This window comes from Nannobrachium achirus (genome assembly GCF_963921795.1).
Source record: "Nannobrachium achirus genome assembly, chromosome: 24".
NCBI lineage: Eukaryota > Metazoa > Chordata > Actinopteri > Myctophiformes > Myctophidae > Nannobrachium > Nannobrachium achirus.
The window spans coordinates 35,079,219-35,102,923 of NC_137831.1; the positions used below are offsets into that span (position 1 = coordinate 35,079,219).

The window sequence follows — 23,705 nt, forward strand, 5'->3', positions numbered from 1 at the left end:
AGGACTAGAAGCGAAAGTTGAATTGAATTAATATATACAATGTCAATGTTGAGTAAGAGGAATCATTAAATATATAAATGCTGCTACAGTGACAAATTAGAAGAATTTATGGATTTCATGCTGTGATCGATCGGTGCCTGCAGCACAGCGATTTTTCTTTTATCTTTTATTTATGACTGTTGTGTTCTGTGTTTTCTGGCATCTTGACCAGGAACATGTTGTAATGTTGTACCACTGGCACTTTGGCTGAAATAAATGTCAGAAAGATTGACTGACTTTATTTGTCTGCATTGATTTTGAAGTATATGATTCAACTTTGAATGTTTTATATTGTTTAGAATTGTTTTAAAATGTTTCAATATAAAAAAGCTGTAATTTTTGGGGAAAAATCGCAACAATCGTGATTCGAATCGCAAATCGCAGGAAAGCGCAATTAATTGTGATATAATCGAATCGTCACCCAATGAATCGAAATCGAATCGAATCGGGAAAAAGTGAATCGTCACAGGCCTAATTTACATCACACCCAGAGAACTGCCTCTCATTTGCTAAAGGAAATGTTTTTTTTTGTTCTGTCTCTGTGTGTGGTGTGTATATTTATGTGTTTGCATGTGCATGTGTGTGCGTGTGTGCATGTGCATGTCCGTGTGTGCGTGTGCGTGTGTGTGTGTGCGTGCGTGCGTGTGTGTGCGTGCGTGTGCGCATGCGCGCGTGTGTGTGTGTGTGTGTGTGTGCACGTGCGTGCGTGTGTGTGTTTGTGCGTATACGTGTCGTGTACATGTTTGCATCCTAGGAATTCCGTTAAGAAAAAGAGTTGATCTAACATCAAACGTGAACAGTGATCTGGAACCTGGTATGTCTGTTTCTCTTCTGTTACAACCTGTCTATTGTTTATTATTATTATGTTATTATTTTAAGTGATACTTAAGTTTCAACAACCATTTTCAGTTTGCTTATCTTTGTCCTACTTTAACATGTAGGTTTTATTTCAAATCCACAATAACATGGGTTTTATTTAAACGTTTACAACTAAATATGTTGTTATTTTGACATTATATACAACAACAACAACAACAACGACACTGTACTGCTGTCTTCCATTGTGTGGACAATAAACAATTGAGCTGTCAGATAAACTCTTGACAACTCATGCAGGATACAGGATTGTGTCATGTCATGATGATGAATTGTCATGAATTTCATGATGATGACAATTGGAACTGGAACACTATATTATTATAGATAAATTATCTGTGTGGAGTTCTATCTCTTGATTGGATAATATAGTGTATAAATGGTTAATTGTAATTCACTGTGATTAAACAACATGAACCTTAGTGTCCCTATTTTGTAGATCAGCTACTTTCTGTGAAGATATTTAGTTTAGAGTGAAAATGAGTGGGCCTACTATGGAGCCATGGGGTACTCCTCAGTGATATTATAATTCTAAAGAAAAATAATCTAGCCTGAATCTTCAACTGTTGTTTAGCTGTTGTTGTTGTGTAGCGAAAATACGCGATTTACAAGCTCACAACGTGTAGCTTGCAGATATTTATACAGTAGTATGAAACATTATATAGGGCTCAAGTTGTTCATCATTGTCAATTTATGACATAATCTAACATCAAATTGAAGACTTTAACATACTGTGTGTGTGTGTGTGTGTGTGTGTGTGTGTGTGTGTGTGTGCACATGAAACCTAACATTACTGTTATGGTATCACTGTTTGAATTCCATCTCAGATCGTATAAAGAAGAGGTTTTTCTCACCTGGGTCTGAGCCTGTGCCTGTGGATGATCCTGAAGAAGGTGAGTGTGAGAACTTTATTTGTGTAGTTTGTGATGTGACTTATTGGTTAGCAGTTGAACCTCCAATTAATGTATAAATAGAAAAAGTAATTTTGCGCATCTATTAAATTGGACAGTTGAGTAGGAGTTATGAACTTGAAAAGAGATTAAAAACAAAAAACAAGGGGAGTCCCGAACACTGTCTTCACTTATAGCAGTCCAGTCAAAGTAGATTTTGCCATTTATTGCAACAAATGGAATACAGTTTGGATCTGTACTTTGGATCCACCCTAGATTTGGCTTTAGCATCATACTAAGCAAAATCAGGCAACACTAAGCAAAACCCCCCATAGGTAGAGCAGGCCTAAGCAATACATTGACTGATTGACTTCAATCAGCAGACATAAAATCACAATATTATTTGAGCCTATATGCCTCTGACTCTGGTCAAAAGATGGAGGCTGGGGTGGAGGAGGCAGCTAGAGCAGCAGCAGGTGTGTGGCAAGCAGCAACAGAAGCAGAGATCAGAAGCCATATTTAAAGGAGCCGCCCTGTAAAGAGTGTGAGCTCTGATTGGAGTGTAGAGAAGTGTGGCTGCTTTGGCAATGACCAGCATAGCTGTGGTTGGACAGTAGGAAGCTAGGCTGATTGTAAACAATCATCAGACTTCCCGGTTTTAATGGGTTAAACCAACTGTGTTGTGAAGACAGTGTGTGACTGTGAAAATAATAATAGTATCCATAGGGATGAGCATAACAACCATAACATAATATGATATGTTCTCCAATCATCAGGAATTATTGTTCCTGCTGACTGTGACAACTTGCAGAGTTGCTATGAAGTGAAAATACGTAATTGTGTTAGTATCACTGTGTTGTAGAGCTGCAACGATCCATTTTCTCAGTGATTATTGATAACTTCTTTATTAATCCATTAATCGAGAAACGTTATATATCAACAAAATGATTAACAATGTGCATTACTTTATACTTCCTCACACAATGGTGTCGTGCGAAAATAGCAGATCTACAAGCTCACAACACGTCACATCATGAGCAAGCCGTGAATGACCATAACAAGTCTGTAAATCAGAGAGTGTTCAAATGGAACCATTTGTACTCTCTCTACTAGTTCATAGTAAATGTGCCATAATGTTGTTGTAAATCAGTGTCATATTCTGAAGAAATCCTGCAGACTTGACATTCACTAATTGGGTATTATGATTAAAATAAGAGCATTATGATGGTGTGTAAAACAGAAAATCTAAAATCTGCCACGGACAAGGACAAGGACAGACTTTTTTGGGGGCCACAGACAAGGACACATCTTTGTTGATGACCCCTGAGCTCCATGAATAATGACAACATGCTCATCCTCCTCTGTCTAAAAGTAGGATCACATTGATAGGACTGATTTCTTTACTATGTGAGGCTTAATAAATATAGCCAGGTAATGAAACAGGGTTATATTGTAGTGTGACCTTTTAGTGTCAAGTATAGCTGTCAATTCACCGTAATCAATTAGTGTCAAGTATATCTGACAATTCACCGTAATCAATTATAAAACATAATCAATGATTCAATAATAATAAATAATAATGGTTGTTGATATATAAAAAAATATATATATATATTTAAAAAATGGCTTTCTTGACTATTGGATTAATTGAAAAAAAAATCAATAGAATAATAGACAAAGGAAATAATTGATAGCAGCCAAAAAAGGAAGCTGGTGTTTATTTCATAACTTAACTGTAAGAATGTGAAATTAAACAGTACCTTTCCTCTCTACTCTGCAGCCACTGATTCAATGAATCTGAAGAAGAAAGTGAAAGCAATGTTTTTCTATGTATGTCTTATTTGACTGCTGCCATCTCATTGTGACAACAAAAACAAAATCATCACTCAGAATTAATTGTAGAAATTTATGGTTGTTTTATTTGATCATAAATGCCGAGAATTGAAGACATGTTTAGGAGGACTGGTCCTGTGCTCAGACCTCCACATGGAGGCTGGTCTGCTATAAGGACATTTCTCTATGAGGAACAACATTTATTCTGTGTCTTTCTTTGTAAAATACTCTTGTATTTCTGTTGGATGCAGAGCTCTAATTTACATCACACCCAGAGAACTGCCTCTCATTTGCTAAAGGAAATGTTTTTTTTTTTGTGGTGTGGTGTGTGTATATTTATGTGTTTGTGTGTGTGTGTGCGCGTGTGTGTGTGTGTGTGTGTGTGTGTGTGTGTGTGTGTGTGTGTGTGTGTGTGTGTGTGTGTGTGTGTGTGTGCGTGTGCGCGTGCGTGTGTGTGTTTGTGCGTATACGTGTCGTGTACATGTTTGCATCCTAGGAATTCCGTTAAGAAAAAGAGTTGATCTAACATCAAACGTGAACAGTGATCTGGAACCTGGTATGTCTGTTTCTCTTCTGTTACAACCTGTCTATTGTTTATTATTATTATGTTATTATTTTAAGTGATACTTAAGTTTCAACAACCATTTTCAGTTTGCTTATCTTTGTCCTACTTTAACATGTAGGTTTTATTTCAAATCCACAATAACATGGGTTTTATTTAAACGTTTACAACTAAATATGTTGTTATTTTGACATTATATACAACAACAACAACAACAACGACACTGTACTGCTGTCTTCCATTGTGTGGACAATAAACAATTGAGCTGTCAGATAAACTCTTGACAACTCATGCAGGATACAGGATAAGTGTCATGTCATGATGATGATGAATTGTCATGAATTTCATGATGATGACAATTGGAACTGGAACACTATATTATTATAGATAAATTATCTGTGTGGAGTTCTATCTCTTGATTGGATAATATAGTGTATAAATGGTTAATTGTAATTCACTGTGATTAAACAACATGAACCTTAGTGTCCCTATTTTGTAGATCAGCTACTTTCTGTGAAGATATTTAGTTTAGAGTGAAAATGAGTGGGCCTACTATGGAGCCATGGGGTACTCCTCAGTGATATTATAATTCTAAAGAAAAAGAATCTAGCCTGAATCTTCAACTGTTGTTTAGCTGTTGTTGTTGTGTAGCGAAAATACGCGATTTACAAGCTCACAACGTGTAGCTTGCAGATATTTATACAGTAGTATGAAACATTATATAGGGCTCAAGTTGTTCATCATTGTCAATTTATGACATAATCTAACATCAAATTGAAGACTTTAACATACTGTAGCTCTGCAAATCTGCATCTACAGCAGCAGACACATGTTCTTAACTTTTAAATGACCAAATGATCATTTGAGAAGCACATTGACCATAACATGCACTTATTGATGTCCTCTGTTCCTTTGTCTTTTAGGAACTCCTGCAGCTCTGTGTCAACAACAACTTAAGTCTATTCTGAGTGACAAGTTTCAGTGTGTGTTCGATTGGATCACAAAAGGACAAACACTTCTGAATAACATCTTCACAGAGCTCGACATCACAGAGGGATGGACTGGACAGGTCAATCTGAAACACGAGGTCAGACAATTTGAAACACCATCCAGAACAGGAGAACCAATCAAATTAGAAGGCATGTTTGAACCGTTACTTGGACAAAATAAACCAATCAAAACAGTGATGACGAAGGGAGTGGCTGGCATTGGTAAAACAGTCTTAACTCAGAAGTACACTCTGGACTGGGCAGAAAACAAAGCCAACCAAAATATCCACTTCATCTTTCCATTCACTTTCCGAGAGCTGAATTTGATAATGAAGGAGAAGAAGGAATACAGCTTGGTGGAACTTATTCATCACTTTTTTGGTGAAACCAAGGAAGCAGGAATCTGCAGCTTCAAAGAGTCTCAAGTTGTGTTTGTTTTTGATGGTCTGGATGAGATGAGGTTTACTTTACACTTTGGGAACGATAAGATATGGACTGATGAAACAAAGCCAACCTCAGTGGACGTGATATTGGCAAACCTCATCAGTGGACACCTGCTTCCCTCTGCTCGCATCTGGATAACCACACGACCTGCTGCAGCCTATCTGATCCCTAGAATGTATGTTGACAGGGTGACAGAGGTGAGAGGGTTCGCTGACCCCCAAAAAAAAGACTACTTCATGAAGAAATACAGTAACAATGAAACCCTGGCCAGTACAATCTACTCGCACATCCAGAGATCACGAAGCCTCCACATCATGTGCTACATCCCAGTCTTCTGTTTGATCATTGCTGTAGTTCTGGAGGACATGTTGAAAACAGAGGAGAAAGAAACGCTGCCAACGACCCTGACTAATATGTACCTCCACTTCATGTTGGTTCAGTTCAAACAGACGAAGGACAAGTATACTGACTTGAGTCCAGCTAAGGTCATTCTGTCTCTGGGAAAACTAGCTTATAAACAACTGAAGAAAGGAAACCTGATCTTCTATGAAGCAGACCTGATAGACTGTGGCATTGATATCAAAGATGCAGCAGTGTACTCAGGAGTTTGCACAGAGGTGTTTAAAGAGGTGAAGGGTGGGTGGTACAAGGAACAAGTGTTCAGCTTTGTCCATCTGAGCATTCAGGAGTTTCTAGCTGCTCTTCATGTCTTTGTCGAATTCATCAAAACTGGTGACAACCTTCTGTCAAAACCACAAACAACCCCCATGCCGCCCAAACCTGACATGAATCACCTCTACCAGAGTGCTGTAGACAAGGCCTCACAGAGTCCAGATGGACACTGGGACTTGTTCCTCCGTTTCCTGCTGGGCCTCTCAGTGGAAACTAACCAGACTCTCTTAAAAACACTGTTGGGAGAGACAGGAAGTAGGTTACAGACCAATCAGGAAACAGTCAAGTATGTCAAGGAGAAGATCAGGGAGAATCCCGATCCAGAGAGAAGCCTCAACCTGTTCCACTGTCTGAATGAGATGAATGATCCTTCTCTAGATAAGGAGATCGATCGGTACCTGACCTCAGGAAGTCTCTCCAATGAAGATCTCTCTCATGCTCAGTGGTCAGCTATAGCTGTCATGTTGCTGTCAACAGGGAAGGAGCTGGATGTGTTTGACCTGAAGAAATACGATGCTTCAGATTGGGCTCTGCTGGGGCTGCTGCCAGTGATCAAAGCCTCTAAAAGAGCTCTGTAAGTGAACTGATAACTGGATACATTTAATATATTACATCATCTTTCTGTTATAAATAACAAGAATACAAGCATTTTACTATTAATAAACCCTATATACGTTGCTGTATGACGAATAGTGAAAAGAGCAGATCTACCAGCTCACAACGAGCGTATGTTTGTGATGAATAAAATGAGTAAAACTACAACATTTCATCAGCAATGTGACACAATGCAATTATTAAGACATGATTTAACTGGTTATATAATTCTGACTTTGATATATTTACTTTGATATATATTTTTAAGTTACCCTACATTCAGTGTTACATTTGTGGAAAAGTTCAGTGGTTGGGAAGATGGGAGTGGCGCAGGTTTCAAAATAAATTAGACCAATATTGGAAACGTATTGTGCTCAGTAACCTTTCCTACATGATATTTTTTGTAGCCTACAGGCTATTTGACCCCAACTTTAATCATCTTGTCATGGCAGCCTACTGAAAGTTCCATGAAATATTGGCCTTCTGTTCATGACTTATTTTACAGATAGATAGTTAACAGAAACCATTACCCCCATTCTGGCCGATAATTCTTTAGGGCTCTACCACCCTCCACCATAACACCCCCCCCCCCCCCTCCTGATGCGCAATTCGGATTTTAAGCCATGATGATCATCTGTGGGCCAAGAAAGCACCTGTAGACAACAGAGGAGGGGCCCACACATTTGATTTTTAATTAACATTTAATTTGAGTAAATTGTCAATGACCACACGGCCCAGTTCCCCTAAGGGCCCCTGAGAGCCAAGGGCCCCTGGCAACGGCCCCACCGGCCCATTGGTTAATCCAGCCCTGAAGCAATATATTTGCCACGCACATCTCCCTACACCCAGGAACCAATGGCACATACAGGCCTATTTGTGTATACAGTACATGTGACCTGAAGGTCGCTTATCTCTCGATTAGGGAGTCTTACTGGTTATTACAAATAATAACTTAAATGCAAGTTCCATTGAAATTCACCTTTCTTTTTCCACTAATTCTACTAACTGTATATGTTTCATGTATAATGTGATGTTTCTCTAATAGAAACATAAAATACAAACATTGATTTAATCACTACTGTTTGTTACAGGCTGAGTGGCTGTAGCCTGACAAAGAGATGCTGTAAGGACTTATCATCAGCTCTCAGCTCCTCTGGTTTGAAAGAAATGGATCTTAGTAATAACCAGCTGCAGGATTCAGGCGTAACGCAGCTCTGTGTTGGACTGGGGAGTCCAGACTGTACAATGGAGACCCTCAGGTCAGTATTCATGAACCTGTTCAACAGATGACAATTCTGGAGTAATTACACATGGAGCTTATTCTAATTACTTTTCTGTTTTGTGTGTTGGGGTGGCACACAGACAATAGCTATAGTATATAATATAAAATAATGAAGTGAAAGGGGAGAGAGCATGAGGCATATTCTGATTGGTCTGTCAAGCTTTTAAATGCTAAGACGCCTTTTTGAGTAGCAAATTTAGATTTAGATTTACAAGCTCACAACATGTCGCAGCGCGACGCATTGTGACCTCATAGATCTGCTGTTTTCAGAGCACAACACTGAAACATTTCTTTTTAGTTCTACTGGATCTCTTCTCCACTAGTCCCTCCCTAACATTTTAATCTAGTTTTTATTTGTTGACAAAATTGTCAATAGGCCTATTTAGTCTTAGTTTTAGTCATCATAGCTTAGTTTTTATTTAGCTTTTATTTTGTTTTTGTCCGTAAAAAAAGTAGTCGACAAATATTTTTCAACACTGTTTGGCCCATTGATTAATTGAACAAAAAAAGTGTGAAAGCCCCCCTGTGTACTACAGACACTACCAGGCCTCCTCCCAGCATCACCTTTGAGTGTCATTCGTATTGAATGTAGGATATATTTGTATACATGTAGGCAGGCAGCAATGTAGTTTTAATTGAAAAAAGGAAACAGATTTTCTTTCTCCATTTAATAAAGAAAACAAATGATGTGTGCATGCATGGAAATGTATCAAACATTGGTTTGAATGAATGAGTTATAGGCTAGGCAGAGCAGTATAAACATTCTGTGGAAATAGCAAAGCTACAAGTGTACAAGGCGCAATGTGTCGTGTTGTGAACTTTTGATGAAATGTTTATTTGACAGAAAAAGAAAATATTAACATATTGTTCATTAACACTAGCGTGACTGTGAAACCCCCACCTACCACACAAACGGACAAAATTACGGGTAGTTTTACTGCCATTTCATTGGCTGTTCTCTCCCCTCCGGACTCAGCAGAGTCAGCAGCATTGACACCTCCTCTCCCACAGCCGTGGGGATTCCATGTCTTCTAAATGAGCATTAAAATGTCAATGCTGCAAACTTAACGTGTAGGTACTGGTTAAGCTTCCTTTTGTTTACTTACAAAAACAGGGTTTGGTAGGATAATGGAGGATTTTACTTCTCTTCTTTGAAGAGTGCACGTATGAAACAGCAACATGTTGTCTGCACAAAGTTTAAAGTGGAAGGATAGCAATGTTTTTTTTAAATCTTTTTAGTTTTGACACAAACTCAGAACTATGACAATACCCCTCCAATTGTTTCATGCTTTTATACGCGCACATGCTTCGTTTTGAGCCCCACACGCACGCAGCTCTGTTTGTAGCCAGCAGCGTACATAACCTACACGGTTGATAAAGCCATGGTTAATTCTGTGACGTTATCACCACAAATAGCCCTACAGCATTGATCTACGCAAAAGGAATTTCCGCATGCGGGAATGTCCGCATTCGGCATTGTCTGTTCCTTGGAATTATGAAAAGTGGATTTCACGGACATTCCTGCCTGTTGTCTCGTTCTCCGCACACTGCGCACAGTAATGTAATTCTCCATTGCGCACGGAATAAAGAACCGATTACAATACTTTCACATTCTCTATACTCAGTAACATGTTGGTATCCTTATTAATAGGGTTTTGTTGAAAGGCAACAAAAGATTTGAGACAAATCACGAAACCAGCCAATGATTCAATCGGCTAATGTCCCAAGATTAATATAACTTTACGCGTGTTTACACGCATGCAGACTGGGATATTTGACTAAATAGGTGCCGTAGGGGTTTTAGTTATAAACACAGTTGTCATATGAGAAAGTTTCCTTTGCCGAGCTAACAATGAAATGTAAATGATCCATTAGCTTGAAAAAAGCACTGCATGTGCTCTAAAGGTGTGAATTCCTTCTAGCTGGGGGAAAAAAGGGTGAGACCCTTGAAAATAGCCGATAACTAACATCAGATATGGTAATATGGTGCTTTATTTCATATTTAGAAACGTTTCAGGAAGGGGGGGGGAAGCAAATATTGTCCTCTGTGCTGCGTTGTGAGCTTCTATATCTGCTATTTTTTTTTATAGTTGGAGCCTAACATATGGTTAAAGTGGTTTCAGGTCTTAATGGGTTAAAGGGGTATTTCACTTTCAAAAAATCTTTTAGTAATTTTATCATCTAATCAGACTTTTATGAACACCCTGAACAGTTTTTAATTAGCTTGATTGAATATTTAGATATTTGATGTAAATGTTACCAGGCCCTTCAGGCCCAGGGCCTCTCCCCACACACATCCATTGTAACTTCAAACTTCGTTTTAACCATGATAGATTCATTAAAAACACCCATTATTTCTTTCTGGTGACTCATACTACCCTCCTAATACGTGAGCAGGCTGTGTTTTTTCGATAACATTTTTCATTTATTTTTAATAATTATCTTTTTGTATTTCATTTTTTCCATTTTTCCAAATAATTATTAAAAATAAATGAAAAAGTTATCGAAAAAACACAGCCTGCTCACGTATTAGGAAGGTAAAATGAGTCTCCAGAAAAAATAATGTGTGTTTGTAATGAATCTATCATGGTTAAAATGGAGTTTGAAGTTACAATGGGTTTGTATGTGGAGAGAAGCCCTACCACTGCTCCCTGTTGAAAGTGGAATATCCCTTTAATCTCTGTTGTTTCTTCAGGCTGAGTGGCTGTAACCTGACAGACAGATGTTGTGAGGACTTATCATCAGCTCTCAGCTCCTCTGGTTTGAAAGAAATGGATCTCAGTTACAACGATCTGCACGATTCAGGCGTAACACAGCTCTGTGTTGGACTGGGGAGTCCAGACTGTACACTGGAGACCCTCAGGTCAGTATTCATGAACCTGTTCAACACATGACAATTCAAGAGTAATACACATGGAGCTTATCCTAAATACTTTTCTTTTTATGTGTGTGCGTGTGTGTGTGTGTGTGTGTGTGTGTGTGTGTGTGTGGGGGGGGGGGGGGTAGCTATATGAAAGCCCCCCTGTACTACAGACACTACCAGGCCTCCTCCTAGCATCACCTTTGAGAGTAATTTGTATTGATCATGTATTTGTATACATGTAGGCAGCAATGTTGTTTTAATAGCACAAAGGAAACAGTCATTAGATAATGTGTTGTGAATCAAACTGTTTGGCCCATTGATTAATTGAACAAAAAAAGTGTGAAAGCCCCCCTGTGTACTACAGACACTACCAGGCCTCCTCCCAGCGTCACCTTTGAGTGTCATTCGTATTGAATGTAGGATATATTTGTATACATGTAGGCAGGCAGCAATGTAGTTTTAATTGAAAAAAGGAAACAGATTTTCTTTCTCCATTTAATAAAGAAAACAAATGATGTGTGCATGCATGGAAATGTATCAAACATTGGTTTGAATGAATGAGTTATAGGCTAGGCAGAGCAGTATAAACATTCTGTGGAAATAGCAAAGCTACAAGTGTACAAGGCGCAATGTGTCGTGTTGTGAACTTTTGATGAAATGTTTATTTGACAGAAAAAGAAAATATTAACATATTGTTCATTAACACTAGCGTGACTGTGAAACCCCCACCTACCACACAAACGGACAAAATTACTGGTAGTTTTACTGCCATTTCATTGGCTGTTCTCTCCCCTCCGGACTCAGCAGAGTCAGCAGCATTGACACCTCCTCTCCCACAGCCGTGGGGATTCCATGTCTTCTAAATGAGCATTAAAATGTCAATGCTGTGAACTTAACGTGTAGGTACTGGTTAAGCTTCCTTTGGTTTACTTACAAAAACAGGGTTTGGTAGGATAATGGAGGATTTTACTTCTCTTCTTTGAAGAGCGCACGTATGAAACAGCAACATGTTGTCTGCACAAAGTTTAAAGTGGAAGGATAGCAATGTTTTTTTTTAATCTTTTTAGTTTTGACACAAACTCAGAACTATGACAATACCCCTCCAATTGTTTCATGCTTTTATACGCGCACATGCTTCGTTTTGAGCCCCACACGCACGCAGCTCTGTTTGTAGCCAGCAGCGTACATAACCTACACGGTTGATAAAGCCATGGTTAATTCTGTGACGTTATCACCACAAATAGCCCTACAGCATTGATCTACGCAAAAGGAATTTCCGCATGCGGGAATGTCCGCATTCGGCATTGTCTGTTCCTTGGAATTATGAAAAGTGGATTTCACGGACATTCCTGCCTGTTGTCTCGTTCTCCGCACACTGCGCACAGTAATGTAATTCTCCATTGCGCACGGAATAAAGAACCGATTACAATACTTTCACATTCTCTATACTCAGTAACATGTTGGTATCCTTATTAATAGGGTTTTGTTGAAAGGCAACAAAAGATTTGAGACAAATCACGAAACCAGCCAATGATTCAATCGGCTAATGTCCCAAGATTAATATAACTTTACGCGTGTTTACACGCATGCAGACTGGGATATTTGACTAAATAGGTGCCGTAGGGGTTTTAGTTATAAACACAGTTGTCATATGAGAAAGTTTCCTTTGCCGAGCTAACAATGAAATGTAAATGATCCATTAGCTTGAAAAAAGCACTGCATGTGCTCTAAAGGTGTGAATTCCTTCTAGCTGGGGGAAAAAAGGGTGAGACCCTTGAAAATAGCCGATAACTAACATCAGATATGGTAATATGGTGCTTTATTTCATAAACGTTTCAGGAAGGGGGGGGGGGGGGGGGGGGGGAAGCAAATATTGTCCTCTGTGCTGCGTTGTGAGCTTCTATATCTGCTATTTTTTTTATAGTTGGAGCCTAACATATGGTTAAAGTGGTTTCAGGTCTTAATGGGTTAAAGGGGTATTTCACTTTCAAAAAATCTTTTAGTAATTTTATCATCTAATCAGACTTTTATGAACACCCTGAACAGTTTTTAATTAGCTTGATTGAATATTTAGATATTTGATGTAAATGTTACCAGGCCCTTCAGGCCCAGGGCCTCTCCCCACACACATCCATTGTAACTTCAAACTTCGTTTTAACCATGATAGATTCATTAAAAACACCCATTATTTCTTTCTGGTGACTCATACTACCCTCCTAATACGTGAGCAGGCTGTTTTTTCGATAACATTTTTCATTTATTTTTAATAATTATCTTTTTGTATTTCATTTTTTCCATTTTTCCAAATAATTATTAAAAATAAATGAAAAAGTTATCGAAAAAACACAGCCTGCTCACGTATTAGGAAGGTAAAATGAGTCTCCAGAAAAAATAATGTGTGTTTGTAATGAATCTATCATGGTTAAAATGGAGTTTGAAGTTACAATGGGTTTGTATGTGGAGAGAAGCCCTACCACTGCTCCCTGTTGAAAGTGGAATATCCCTTTAATCTCTGTTGTTTCTTCAGGCTGAGTGGCTGTAACCTGACAGACAGATGTTGTGAGGACTTATCATCAGCTCTCAGCTCCTCTGGTTTGAAAGAAATGGATCTCAGTTACAACGATCTGCACGATTCAGGCGTAACACAGCTCTGTGTTGGACTGGGGAGTCCAGACTGTACACTGGAGACCCTCAGGTCAGTATTCATGAACCTGTTCAACACATGACAATTCAAGAGTAATACACATGGAGCTTATCCTAAATACTTTTCTTTTTATGTGTGTGCGTGTGTGTGTGTGTGTGTGTGTGTGTGTGTGTGTGGGGGGGGGGGGGGGGGTAGCTATATGAAAGCCCCCCTGTACTACAGACACTACCAGGCCTCCTCCTAGCATCACCTTTGAGATCATTGATCATGTATTTGTATACATGTAGGCAGCAATGTTGTTTTAATAGCACAAAGGAAACAGTCATTAGATAATGTGTTGTGAATGCATTTTCTTTCTCATAATGAAAACAAATGATGTGTGCACATGTATCAAACATTGGTTTGAATGAACGAGTTCTAGGCTAGGCAGAGCAGTAGAAACAAAGTGTTTTAAACAGAGTTATTCCCTCCTCATATCCCACAATAAAAACTTTCAGTGGATGGAAATTAGGGAGTGGAGCAGGCTTCAAAATAAACTAGTCCAATATTGGAAAAGTATTGTGCTCAGTAACCTTGCCTACACTATATTCTGTGTAACTTACAGGCAATCTGGCCCCAACTTTAATCATCTTGTCATGGCAGCCTACTGAGAGTTCCATGAAATCTTGGCCTGGCTTATTTTACTAACAGATAGATAGTTAACAGAATGAGAGATAACCATAACCCCATTGCCATTCAACTGATTGTATTATTATCCTCAGAGGTAATGCTAAAATAATACAATACTAACTGAAATGTGCCCCCACTAATACTAATACCTGGATCTTGTTCAGGTATAATGTGATGTTTCTTTGATAGAAACATACAATACAAACAATGATGTAATCCCTACTGTTTGTTACAGGCTGAGTGGCTGTAACCTGACAGAGAGATGTTGTGAGGACTTATCATCAGCTCTCAGCTCCTCTGGTTTGAAAGAAATGGATCTTAGTAATAACCAGCTGGAGGATTCAGGCGTAACGCAGCTCTGTGTTGGACTGGGGAGTCCAGACTGTACAATGGAGACCCTCAGGTCAGTATTTATGAACCTGTTCAACAGATGACTATTCTGGAGTAATTACACATGGAACTTATCCTAATTACTTTTCTTTTTGTGTGATGGGGGGAGGGGGGGGGGGCAAACAGACTATAGCTATATTATAAAAAAGGGAGGGAGCATCAAGCATATTCTGATTGGTCTGTCAAGCTGCCAAATACAAAGACATGTTTAGGCCACTAATTAATTGAACAAAGAAAAGTGTTTATCCTTTTCCTATGTGAAAGCCCCCCTGTACTACAGACACTACCAGGCCTCCTCCCAGCCTCACCTTTGAGTGTAATTTGTATTGATCATGTATTTGTATACATGTAGGCAGCAATGTTGTTTTAATAGCACAAAGGAAACAGTCATTAGATAATGTGTTGTGAATGCATTTTCTTTCTCATAATGAAAACAAATGATATGTGCACATGTATGAAACATTGGTTTGAATGAATGAGTTCTAGGCTAGGCAGAGTTATTCCCTCCTCATATCCCACAATAAAAACGTTCAGTGGATGGAAATTAGGAAGTGGCGCAGGCTTCAAAATAAATTAGTCCAATATTGGAAAGGTATTGTGCTCAGTAAGCTTGCCTACAATATATTTTGTGTAGCTTACAGGCAATCTGGCCGCAACTTTAATCATCTTGGCCTGACCTATTTTACTAACAGATAGATAGTTAACAGAATGAGAGATAACCATAACTCCATCTAACTGTTTTTATTATTATCCTCAGAAGTAATGATTAAATAATACAATACTAACTGAAATGTGCCCCCAAAAATACTAATTATTGGATCTTGTTCATGTATAATGTGATGTTGTTTTAATAGAAACATAACATACAAACAATGATGTAATCCATACTGTTTCTTCAGGCTGAGTGGCTGTAACCTGACAGAGAGATGTTGTGAGGACTTATCATCAACTCTCAGCTCCTCTGGTTTGAAAGAAATGGATCTAAGTAATAACAATCTGCACGATTCAGGCGTTAAGCAGCTCTGTGTTGGACTGGGGAGTCCACACTGTACACTGGAGACCCTCAGGTCAGTATTCATGAACCTGTTCAATAGATGACAACTAGCCCTTACCCGTTCAAAGATATGAGCTCCAAAATGATGTGCAGTGTGTGGGTTATGGGATGTGCACTGTGCACACAGTATATGAGGGATGGAAAGTAACTTTAACTGGTGCTTGCATGATCATAGGAGCATCAATGTAAGAAACCCGTTTCGTTTAATGGCTACAGAGATACTGTCCCCCCCCCCCCCCCCCCCCCCCCCCCAGCCCGCCCGCCTGCACACACACCCGCCTGCCTGCGCGCACACACACACACACACACACACACACACACACACACACACACACACACACACACACACACACACACACACACACACACACACACACACACACAGAGCTGGTTAAACATTTTGCCTCATGCTAGATGCAGAATAGATGTGCCTCATGCTAGATGCAGAATAGATAGTAGCTACACCATAAAAATGCTAATATACAGCATATGATTTGTGAAAGTGACAAACGGGCTTCACAGTTATGTCAGGTGTGTTCATATGCTAATGGTGATGCGATTTCAGATCAATTGCTCCAGCCACTGAGGAGAAACGCTGTTTCAGACAGACAGACAGACAGACAGACAGACAGACAGACAGACAGACAGACAGACAGACAGACAGACAGACAGACAGACAGACAGACAGACAGACAGACAGACAGACAGACAGACACTCACTCACTCACTCACTCACTCACTCACTCACTCAGACATCCGCAAAATTATAGTATAGATTATGGGGAGGGGGGCACACAGACAATAGCTATAGTTTATAATATAAAATAATGAAGGTTCTGTGATTCTTGTGTGAAAAAAGAGGTATATTTTGTTTGTTCTGTCAAGCTGTCAAAGACAACTTATTAGGTTTCACAAGTTTGGACCATTTATTCATTGAACAAAAAAGGTTTGGTCTTTTCCTATGGAAAAGCCCCCTGTACTACATACACTATCAGTATTGATCATGTAATTGTATACATTGTAGCATTTTAGTTTTAATTGTACAAAGGAAACAGTCATTAGAGAATGTGTGTCCATGCATGCACATGTATGGGTTTAAATGAATGATTCATGGGCTAGGCAGAGCAGTATAAACAAAGTTGTGAGTTATTCCCTCCTCATATCTCACCATAAAAACATTCAATGGTTGGGAAGAAGGGAGTGGCACGGAAAAAAAAAAAAAAAAAGGTCCAAAGTCCAATATTGCAAATTATTGTGCTCAGTAACCTTGCCTACATGATATTAAATGACAAATGGTACATGTATTTGCAACAACAGAGAGCTTGTTTGGATCACTTGCAGAGTGATTTTATGAGTGACAAACACTGACAGACATTTAAAGGGCCTACACCATGCTTTTAAAACTATATTTTTTGTATAAATATATGCTCAAAATTGAGTCTTAGACAGGTTTTAACCCTCAAAAAACACTCTGACCATTCTTTTTGTTTTAAAATTTTTGAAAGAAAAATCTTTTTTGACTCTGCATTGCATTTTGTTGAAAAAAAAAGTTTTGAAAAAAAAATTTTTTGAAAAAAAAATTTTTTTTGAAAAAAATTTTTTTTTTACTCTGAAAAAAAAAACGGGAATCCGTGTGACGTCACACGGATCAACTCTCAGAACAGCACTGTTCTGAGAACCTGTGGAAAGCTTTTCATCTCTGTCTTCCCAAAACCAGAGAAAGACACAATGTACAGAAATAGGACTTTGTGAGGATAGAAGGTGCCAGTGGGACCCCAAAAAAAGGTTTTAAAATAGAAAAAGTGAAAATTCATGGTGTAGGTCCTTTAAAACCATTAGAAGAACATGTAGGATGCAATCGGTGTCACCCTGGAGCACTGAAAGACAGTGGTGCTCAACAGTCGGTATGGACGCCTGTCCTGGTGTGGGCGTGCGTCCCCCCGGCCTCTTACGCCTCGGTCTTCCTGCTGGGTGATTGGGTGGTGAGTGACGACATTCATTTCACTATCTGGTCTCGCACCATTTCTTGTTACTTGCAGGGGAGGCCGCGTGGAGGCTCTCGTCTTCTTCCACCTTAACCCATCTACCTATGTTTTTTTCTTAGATTTTTATGTATTTGATGTTTTGATGCTTGCTTGGATTAAGAGCGTCTGCTAAATGCCTAAATTGTTTGTGTGTGTGTGTGTGTGTGTGTGTGTGTGTGTGTGTGTGCGTGTGCGTGCGTGCGTGCGTGCGTGCGTGCGTGCAGGTTGTCAGGCTGCATGATCACAGCGGAAGGCTGTTCGTATCTGGTCTCAGCTCTGAGATCCAACTCCCATCTCAAAGTATTGGACTTAGATTACAATCATCCAGGAGACACTGCGCAACTCTCTGCTCTACCACTGGAGACTCTCAGGTATGGAGAGACCTGCTGTCACTCAATGCTAATATGTCAGAGCATGGGTTCCCGAACCTTTCATTCTCTTTCATGTAGGGGTTTTATAACAGTTATGGTCAAAATGTATTTGCAATCATTTTTACAATGCATTTCAGTCATTCTGTTGTGAATTGTAAATAAAAAAAGGTTTTTAATAATTTGCTACCACACCTTCAGTGGCCCGCAACAAATCATACAGTGATGCTGTATGATTGTTGGTTTTTATGTTCGCTGACACCTGTCCAGGACAAGCCTCAGACACGCTTCCTCAGGAGACTTGTCTCAGAGATCTGAACCCATTTGATTTGGTGCTGGGAACGTATTACCTGGTTACCATGGTTACCAGGTAAACACTACATATCCACTGCATAATGCAACTCGGCCGACAGCATCAGGAAGCGTCTAATCTCCATTGGCTCCTATTCATTGCTGATGCAAAGAAACAGCTTTATCTCTTAATCTACTTCCACAAACGCTGAGAACCGTTTTCTTTCCACGGTGCTGGTGCGTGACGATCGGCCACGGTTAGGATTTTTCATTTCTGTGTGGAAATAAACATACTCGGCCGCCATTACAAGGCTGTGAATTTCCACAACATGGACACAATCGGGGCTTCCGGGCTCTTCAAATTAAACGCAAGTGAATAGCGGCACTCTATAGCCAAATAATTACCAAAATCATGGTAAAATAATGGCAAGTGTTATGTTTGATGGTCAAAATCATTACCAATCAATGTTTGTATTATCTAGTTCAGGGCTTCTAAAAGTGGGTACCATGGCACTCTAGGGCAGGGGTTTTCAAAGTGGGTGACGGGGCACCCTGGGGTGCCGTGATGCCAGTCCAGGGGTGCCGCGAGATAATTTGATAATAGGCTATTTGGAATTCATCAATATCACTACGTCAATATCACTTCACTATGCTTAGTAAAACAGACCTGATTTGCACTGTACTTGATGAGTTCTTTTTCCATCTACGACAACTCTCTTCACCAAAAATAGCAGATCTACGAGCTCATCGGCTATTTTTGGTAAACCTTCCCCCCAGAATAGGCATGCTGGGGTTCAAGTGGTTAAACGTCAAGTATAACGTTATTTTCAGTCAGTTCTGATGGATACGGATATTTCTCCAATATGATGTAAGATTCTAAAAAATGAACAATGTAATTCAGGGGTGCCGTGGATGAAAAAGTTATTTACAGGGGTGCCCTGAGTCCAAAAGGTTTGAAACCCCCTGCCCCAGGGTACCTTGAGTCCAGAGGTGCTGCAGCATACTTTAATATAATATTTTGAATGTATCAATACAACTTCAGTTTAACCACTTAGACCCAGTAAAATGGATCTGAATTCAATTTTACTTGGTGCATTGATGCTTTTTCAGCCTAAAGTACACCAAGTCACTTTCACCAAAGATAGCCGATCTACAAGCTCACAATGCGTCACAATATGACGTGTTGTGAGCTTGTAGATTGTCTATTTTTGCCCAATGTTACCCCCAGAATAGGTATAATGGGGTTTAAGTGGTTAAACAGAAAGTACATGGGTAGCCTGAGACAAAATGTTTGAACCACTGATCTAGTTAGTAGAATATACAGGCCTGACTTTGTCTCTCCTTCACCCCCAGTGTTGACCATGGTGGAGAGAAGATGGTGAAACCAGGCTTGAGAAAGTGTAAGTGTGTATTCTGTTATTCTTGAAATCAAATGATGAACGGCTCATATACACAGCAGCATGTGACATTCACTCATTCATATCCTACTGTGTATTAAGATGATAATAACCTCAACTATGATATGTTGCTATTAACCAAAATGATACAGAATCTTACTTCCTGTGTTTTAATACAAATCACCAGCTTAGTATAGGGGTTTTATCCTGCCTACCTGTGGTGTCCACATAGCCTACTACTGCAATTCCACTCTAAAATGTTATTATCTTGTCATTATCTATACCCTCCAGAAATATGTGATTATAAGATCGCATAATCTCCCGCAATAATGAATATATGCCGCTGATTATGCAAAAAATATGCGTCTTCGCTTCATCTGTTCGTTCACTTTCAGACACAGAACAGAAGCAAAACAGTGGTACGCTGTGAAAAACATCGCTCCTGTCCTGTGTGTGTGTGTGTGCGTGTGCGTGTGCGTGTGCGTGTGTGTGTGTGTGTGTGTGTGTGTGTGTGTGTGTGTGTGTGTGTGTTCTGTGCGAGTGCGCTTGCTGCACCGGTGATCTGCACTGCAGGCAGATACACTCTTCCTCCCCTCAATAATGTAGCCTAAATTAACCTGCTCCTCCGTCAAAATTAAAGAAAGTTACGCTGGTTGCACACTGCAACGTTTTTTCGTTGCGTTTAGGAAATCCGAAATCCGTAAAATACTTTTTTTCTGGCCAAGGAGAGAGATGAGCTGAGAAAATCTGAAAAGAACAACTCTGTTCGGCAGTGTGCAAACGTGATTGACATAACGTGAGGTTGATTTTCGTATTCATTCTAGAATTTCGTCCGCCTTCGCCGGCCTCATCCCAGTGTTCACACGCTTTGTGTGCTCACACGCACACTCTCACGCACGCCATGTGCACAACTGCTCCAAGCCATATCGCGCACAAAAAGCATTACTTAAACATGACTATCTCTTTATAATTATCACTTCAATACATGGAGTGTATGTGTACTGTAGACTGTATGTGGTCCTTCACATGAAAAGGTTTGAGCACCACTGACAAAATAAATCATGATTCTTCAAAAATAGCAGATCTATAAGCTCGCAGCGCGGCACTCACGCACAGACGTGCTGTGAGCTTGTAGATCTGCTTTCAATAATTAAAGCACTAAATAATGCATAATAATGAGTTCCCAGTCTATGGGTTAAACCCCCTCCCCCTATGAAGAACATTCATGGGGGGCCCGCAGTGAATCCTTGTACCCAGGGCCCAGAATTTGGTGCGACACCACTGAGTGCATTCTCCACACATCCTTTAATATTGGACAGTGTTGATAGCTTTTAAATCTGTTCCTTTCGCGCATCCTAAGGGGGTCTTTATACCAGGACGATTGGAAACGCTGCCGGTCTCGTTTTGGGTTTATTACCCAAAAAATGTCAAGCAAAATGTGTCATGTTCCCAGCCTACATAGGCCTATACTGTGTATTTACCCTTCAACTATAAAATATATATTGTTTTTAATGAGACATGCTTTGTAATTAGGCTATGCTCCCAAATCCATATTATTATCGTCTGTTCGCATATTCAATGAGTCCCGCAAAAGGAGGTTTTTAGCGAGGTGAAGTGAAACACCAACAAAAGTCACCTGGAAGATGAAGGTCGGAACATTTATAGCCTATGGAGCATATTTCTGGACATTATACGGGGATGGGCTATATAAAGTGAGTTCTGTCTTCTATCTGCAACACAGAAGTAGACCTATAACCAGGGATGCCCCGATCAGGGTTTTTTTGCTCCCGATCCGATACCGATCAAATATTATTGCTTCCGATTCGATCCCGATCTTTCCCGATCCGATCTTTTGGCAAGGCATTAAGAAGAAAAAAAAATTCTATTCATTCTATCACTTGGTTCTCAACCTTTTCAGGCCGTGACCCCCAAAATAATCATATTTTAACTGGGGACCCCCCGACCCTGAAGAGTTGAGGAAGTATATTTTGTATAACACGGTTCTATCGTGAAAATAGCAGATCTACATGCTCACAACGCCTCGCAACGCGAGGAGTTGTGAGCATGTAGATCGGCTATTTTCACAATTTCTGGCTTTAATATTTGACAATTTGGCCAATGTTTAATTTGTCATTTTAGAGGTATTAAAAAGTCCTTAATTTTTCACTTTCGAAATGTGCAGATACCCTCTATACACTTAAACTTTATGTTGATTTGTTTACCTTTGAGAGAGAAAACAATGTTGCACATTAAGTTAATCATCTGGGGACCCCCCCAAAATAATTTGAGGACCCCCATGGGGGTCCCGACCCACAGGTTGAGAACCACTGAGCTAGTTGACAGTGCAGAGAGACATAATTGCCTTCCTTTGATCCATTAGCAAGGGGCCAATTACTACTTATTGGCATCAGCTGCCAGCTGTACACAGAGTCTGACACAATCACCTTCCCTCTGCAGTGCTCTGTCTGTCTCATTTCTCCAAAAGCCCTTGAATATGATTGAAAATGATTAAGGATTACTGTGATTATGGTAAGCTTACATTTCATATCGCATTCACCTTACCTGTAACTTTCAGTACTCCCAGAAAATATTTTTTTGAAAAAAAAAAAAAAAAGATTTTTTTTCGATTTTTTTTCCCCGATCTCCGATCTTATAAAAACGGCCATATCGGCGGCCGATCCGATCACGTGATCGGGATCGGGCAACACTACCTATAACGCAACATGCTGCGAGGCAGCGAACGCAGTAGCCTACAGAGGCACATATGGGTATGGTAGTCTACCATACCTTGATTACAAGGGGAAATAATAAAATGTACTTCTTAAAATAAATTCATCATGCCTGTTGCTAAGTATTGGCAACATGACTGGTGTATTGCATGCGTGCCTTCACACGTGCAAGACAACAGCCATGTTGCCATACCTTTGCATTTGCAGAACTGACGCTGCTGGCGGCCAGCAGCGCCGGAGGAGGAGGAGGAGGAATTTCTTTCTTTTTTTTTGTGACATTATGAGCGAGTGGCCTATTCGTGGACTCTGACTGGACAGTAAAAGTTAGGAGCGATAGGAGGACGTTTTTTGCGATATGAGCAGTTTCTTTTATCTGTCTGTCTGTCTGTCAGCATATTCATTACTCGTGTGAGTAGCCTAATTGCAAAGCATCTGGATAAGTCACAATAATTACCTTGAGTGCGCTGCATCTGTGACGTGATGTAGTCCACATTTTGAAGAATTAATCCAGTTTTTAGGTAAAAACAAGGGGAATGCATTATTGCCTGGAATACCATAAATGTTACATGATAAAGTGTACAGTTTACAGCTCCTCGCTGTCAATCAGAACAGCGCACGGCTGCACTGCAAGTGGATGGATCGGCACATGAAGGCAGAGAGGGACGCACAACTATGGGCTTTAATAATCATTAAATGGTCGGTCTCTTGGAAACTCGGAAATAAATGGATTTAATAATTAGTTGGCTGAGAATGGAATACTATACTGGTTTAAAGTAACTTTGATGAGAGGAGAGCTGTTGGTAGCCTAGTGGGCTTGCGACTCCTGACAAACGAGCTGTATAGTAGCCAGCTGCGCTAAATACTAAATTGATCGGACCTACATAATCTTTACGTCTTTTGCTGGCAGTTGTAATTGATTGGTTTGGAGAAGGATTCCAATTGTAGGCTATGAACAAAGGCTTTCATATAGGCTAGCCTACTCCTGATATTTTCCAAATGAGGTTTGGGCTAATAGATCACTATGTGTTCAGTTTTGGCTATTTTCTGGGTTTTAATTAGGCCTACAACAACACAAATAATAATAATACATTTTCG

The 23,705-nt window shown here is 39.7% G+C and overlaps 1 protein-coding gene across 1 annotated transcript in view; it reads left to right on the forward strand.

The window, feature by feature from the left end:
• Nucleotides 1-23,705, forward strand: part of LOC308280249 (NACHT, LRR and PYD domains-containing protein 3-like) — a gene marked incomplete at its 5' end in the record, with an annotated part of 43,698 nt that overhangs the window by 17,585 nt on the left and 2,408 nt on the right. Inside the window, 5 exons of the mRNA XM_080720510.1 lie at nucleotides 1,743-1,808; nucleotides 5,124-6,879; nucleotides 10,877-11,044; nucleotides 13,572-13,739; nucleotides 14,593-14,741. Of these exons, the coding sequence (XP_080576636.1) occupies nucleotides 1,743-1,808; nucleotides 5,124-6,879; nucleotides 10,877-11,044; nucleotides 13,572-13,739; nucleotides 14,593-14,741 (2,307 nt within the window). The remainder of the gene's footprint in view (nucleotides 1-1,742; nucleotides 1,809-5,123; nucleotides 6,880-10,876; nucleotides 11,045-13,571; nucleotides 13,740-14,592; nucleotides 14,742-23,705) is intronic.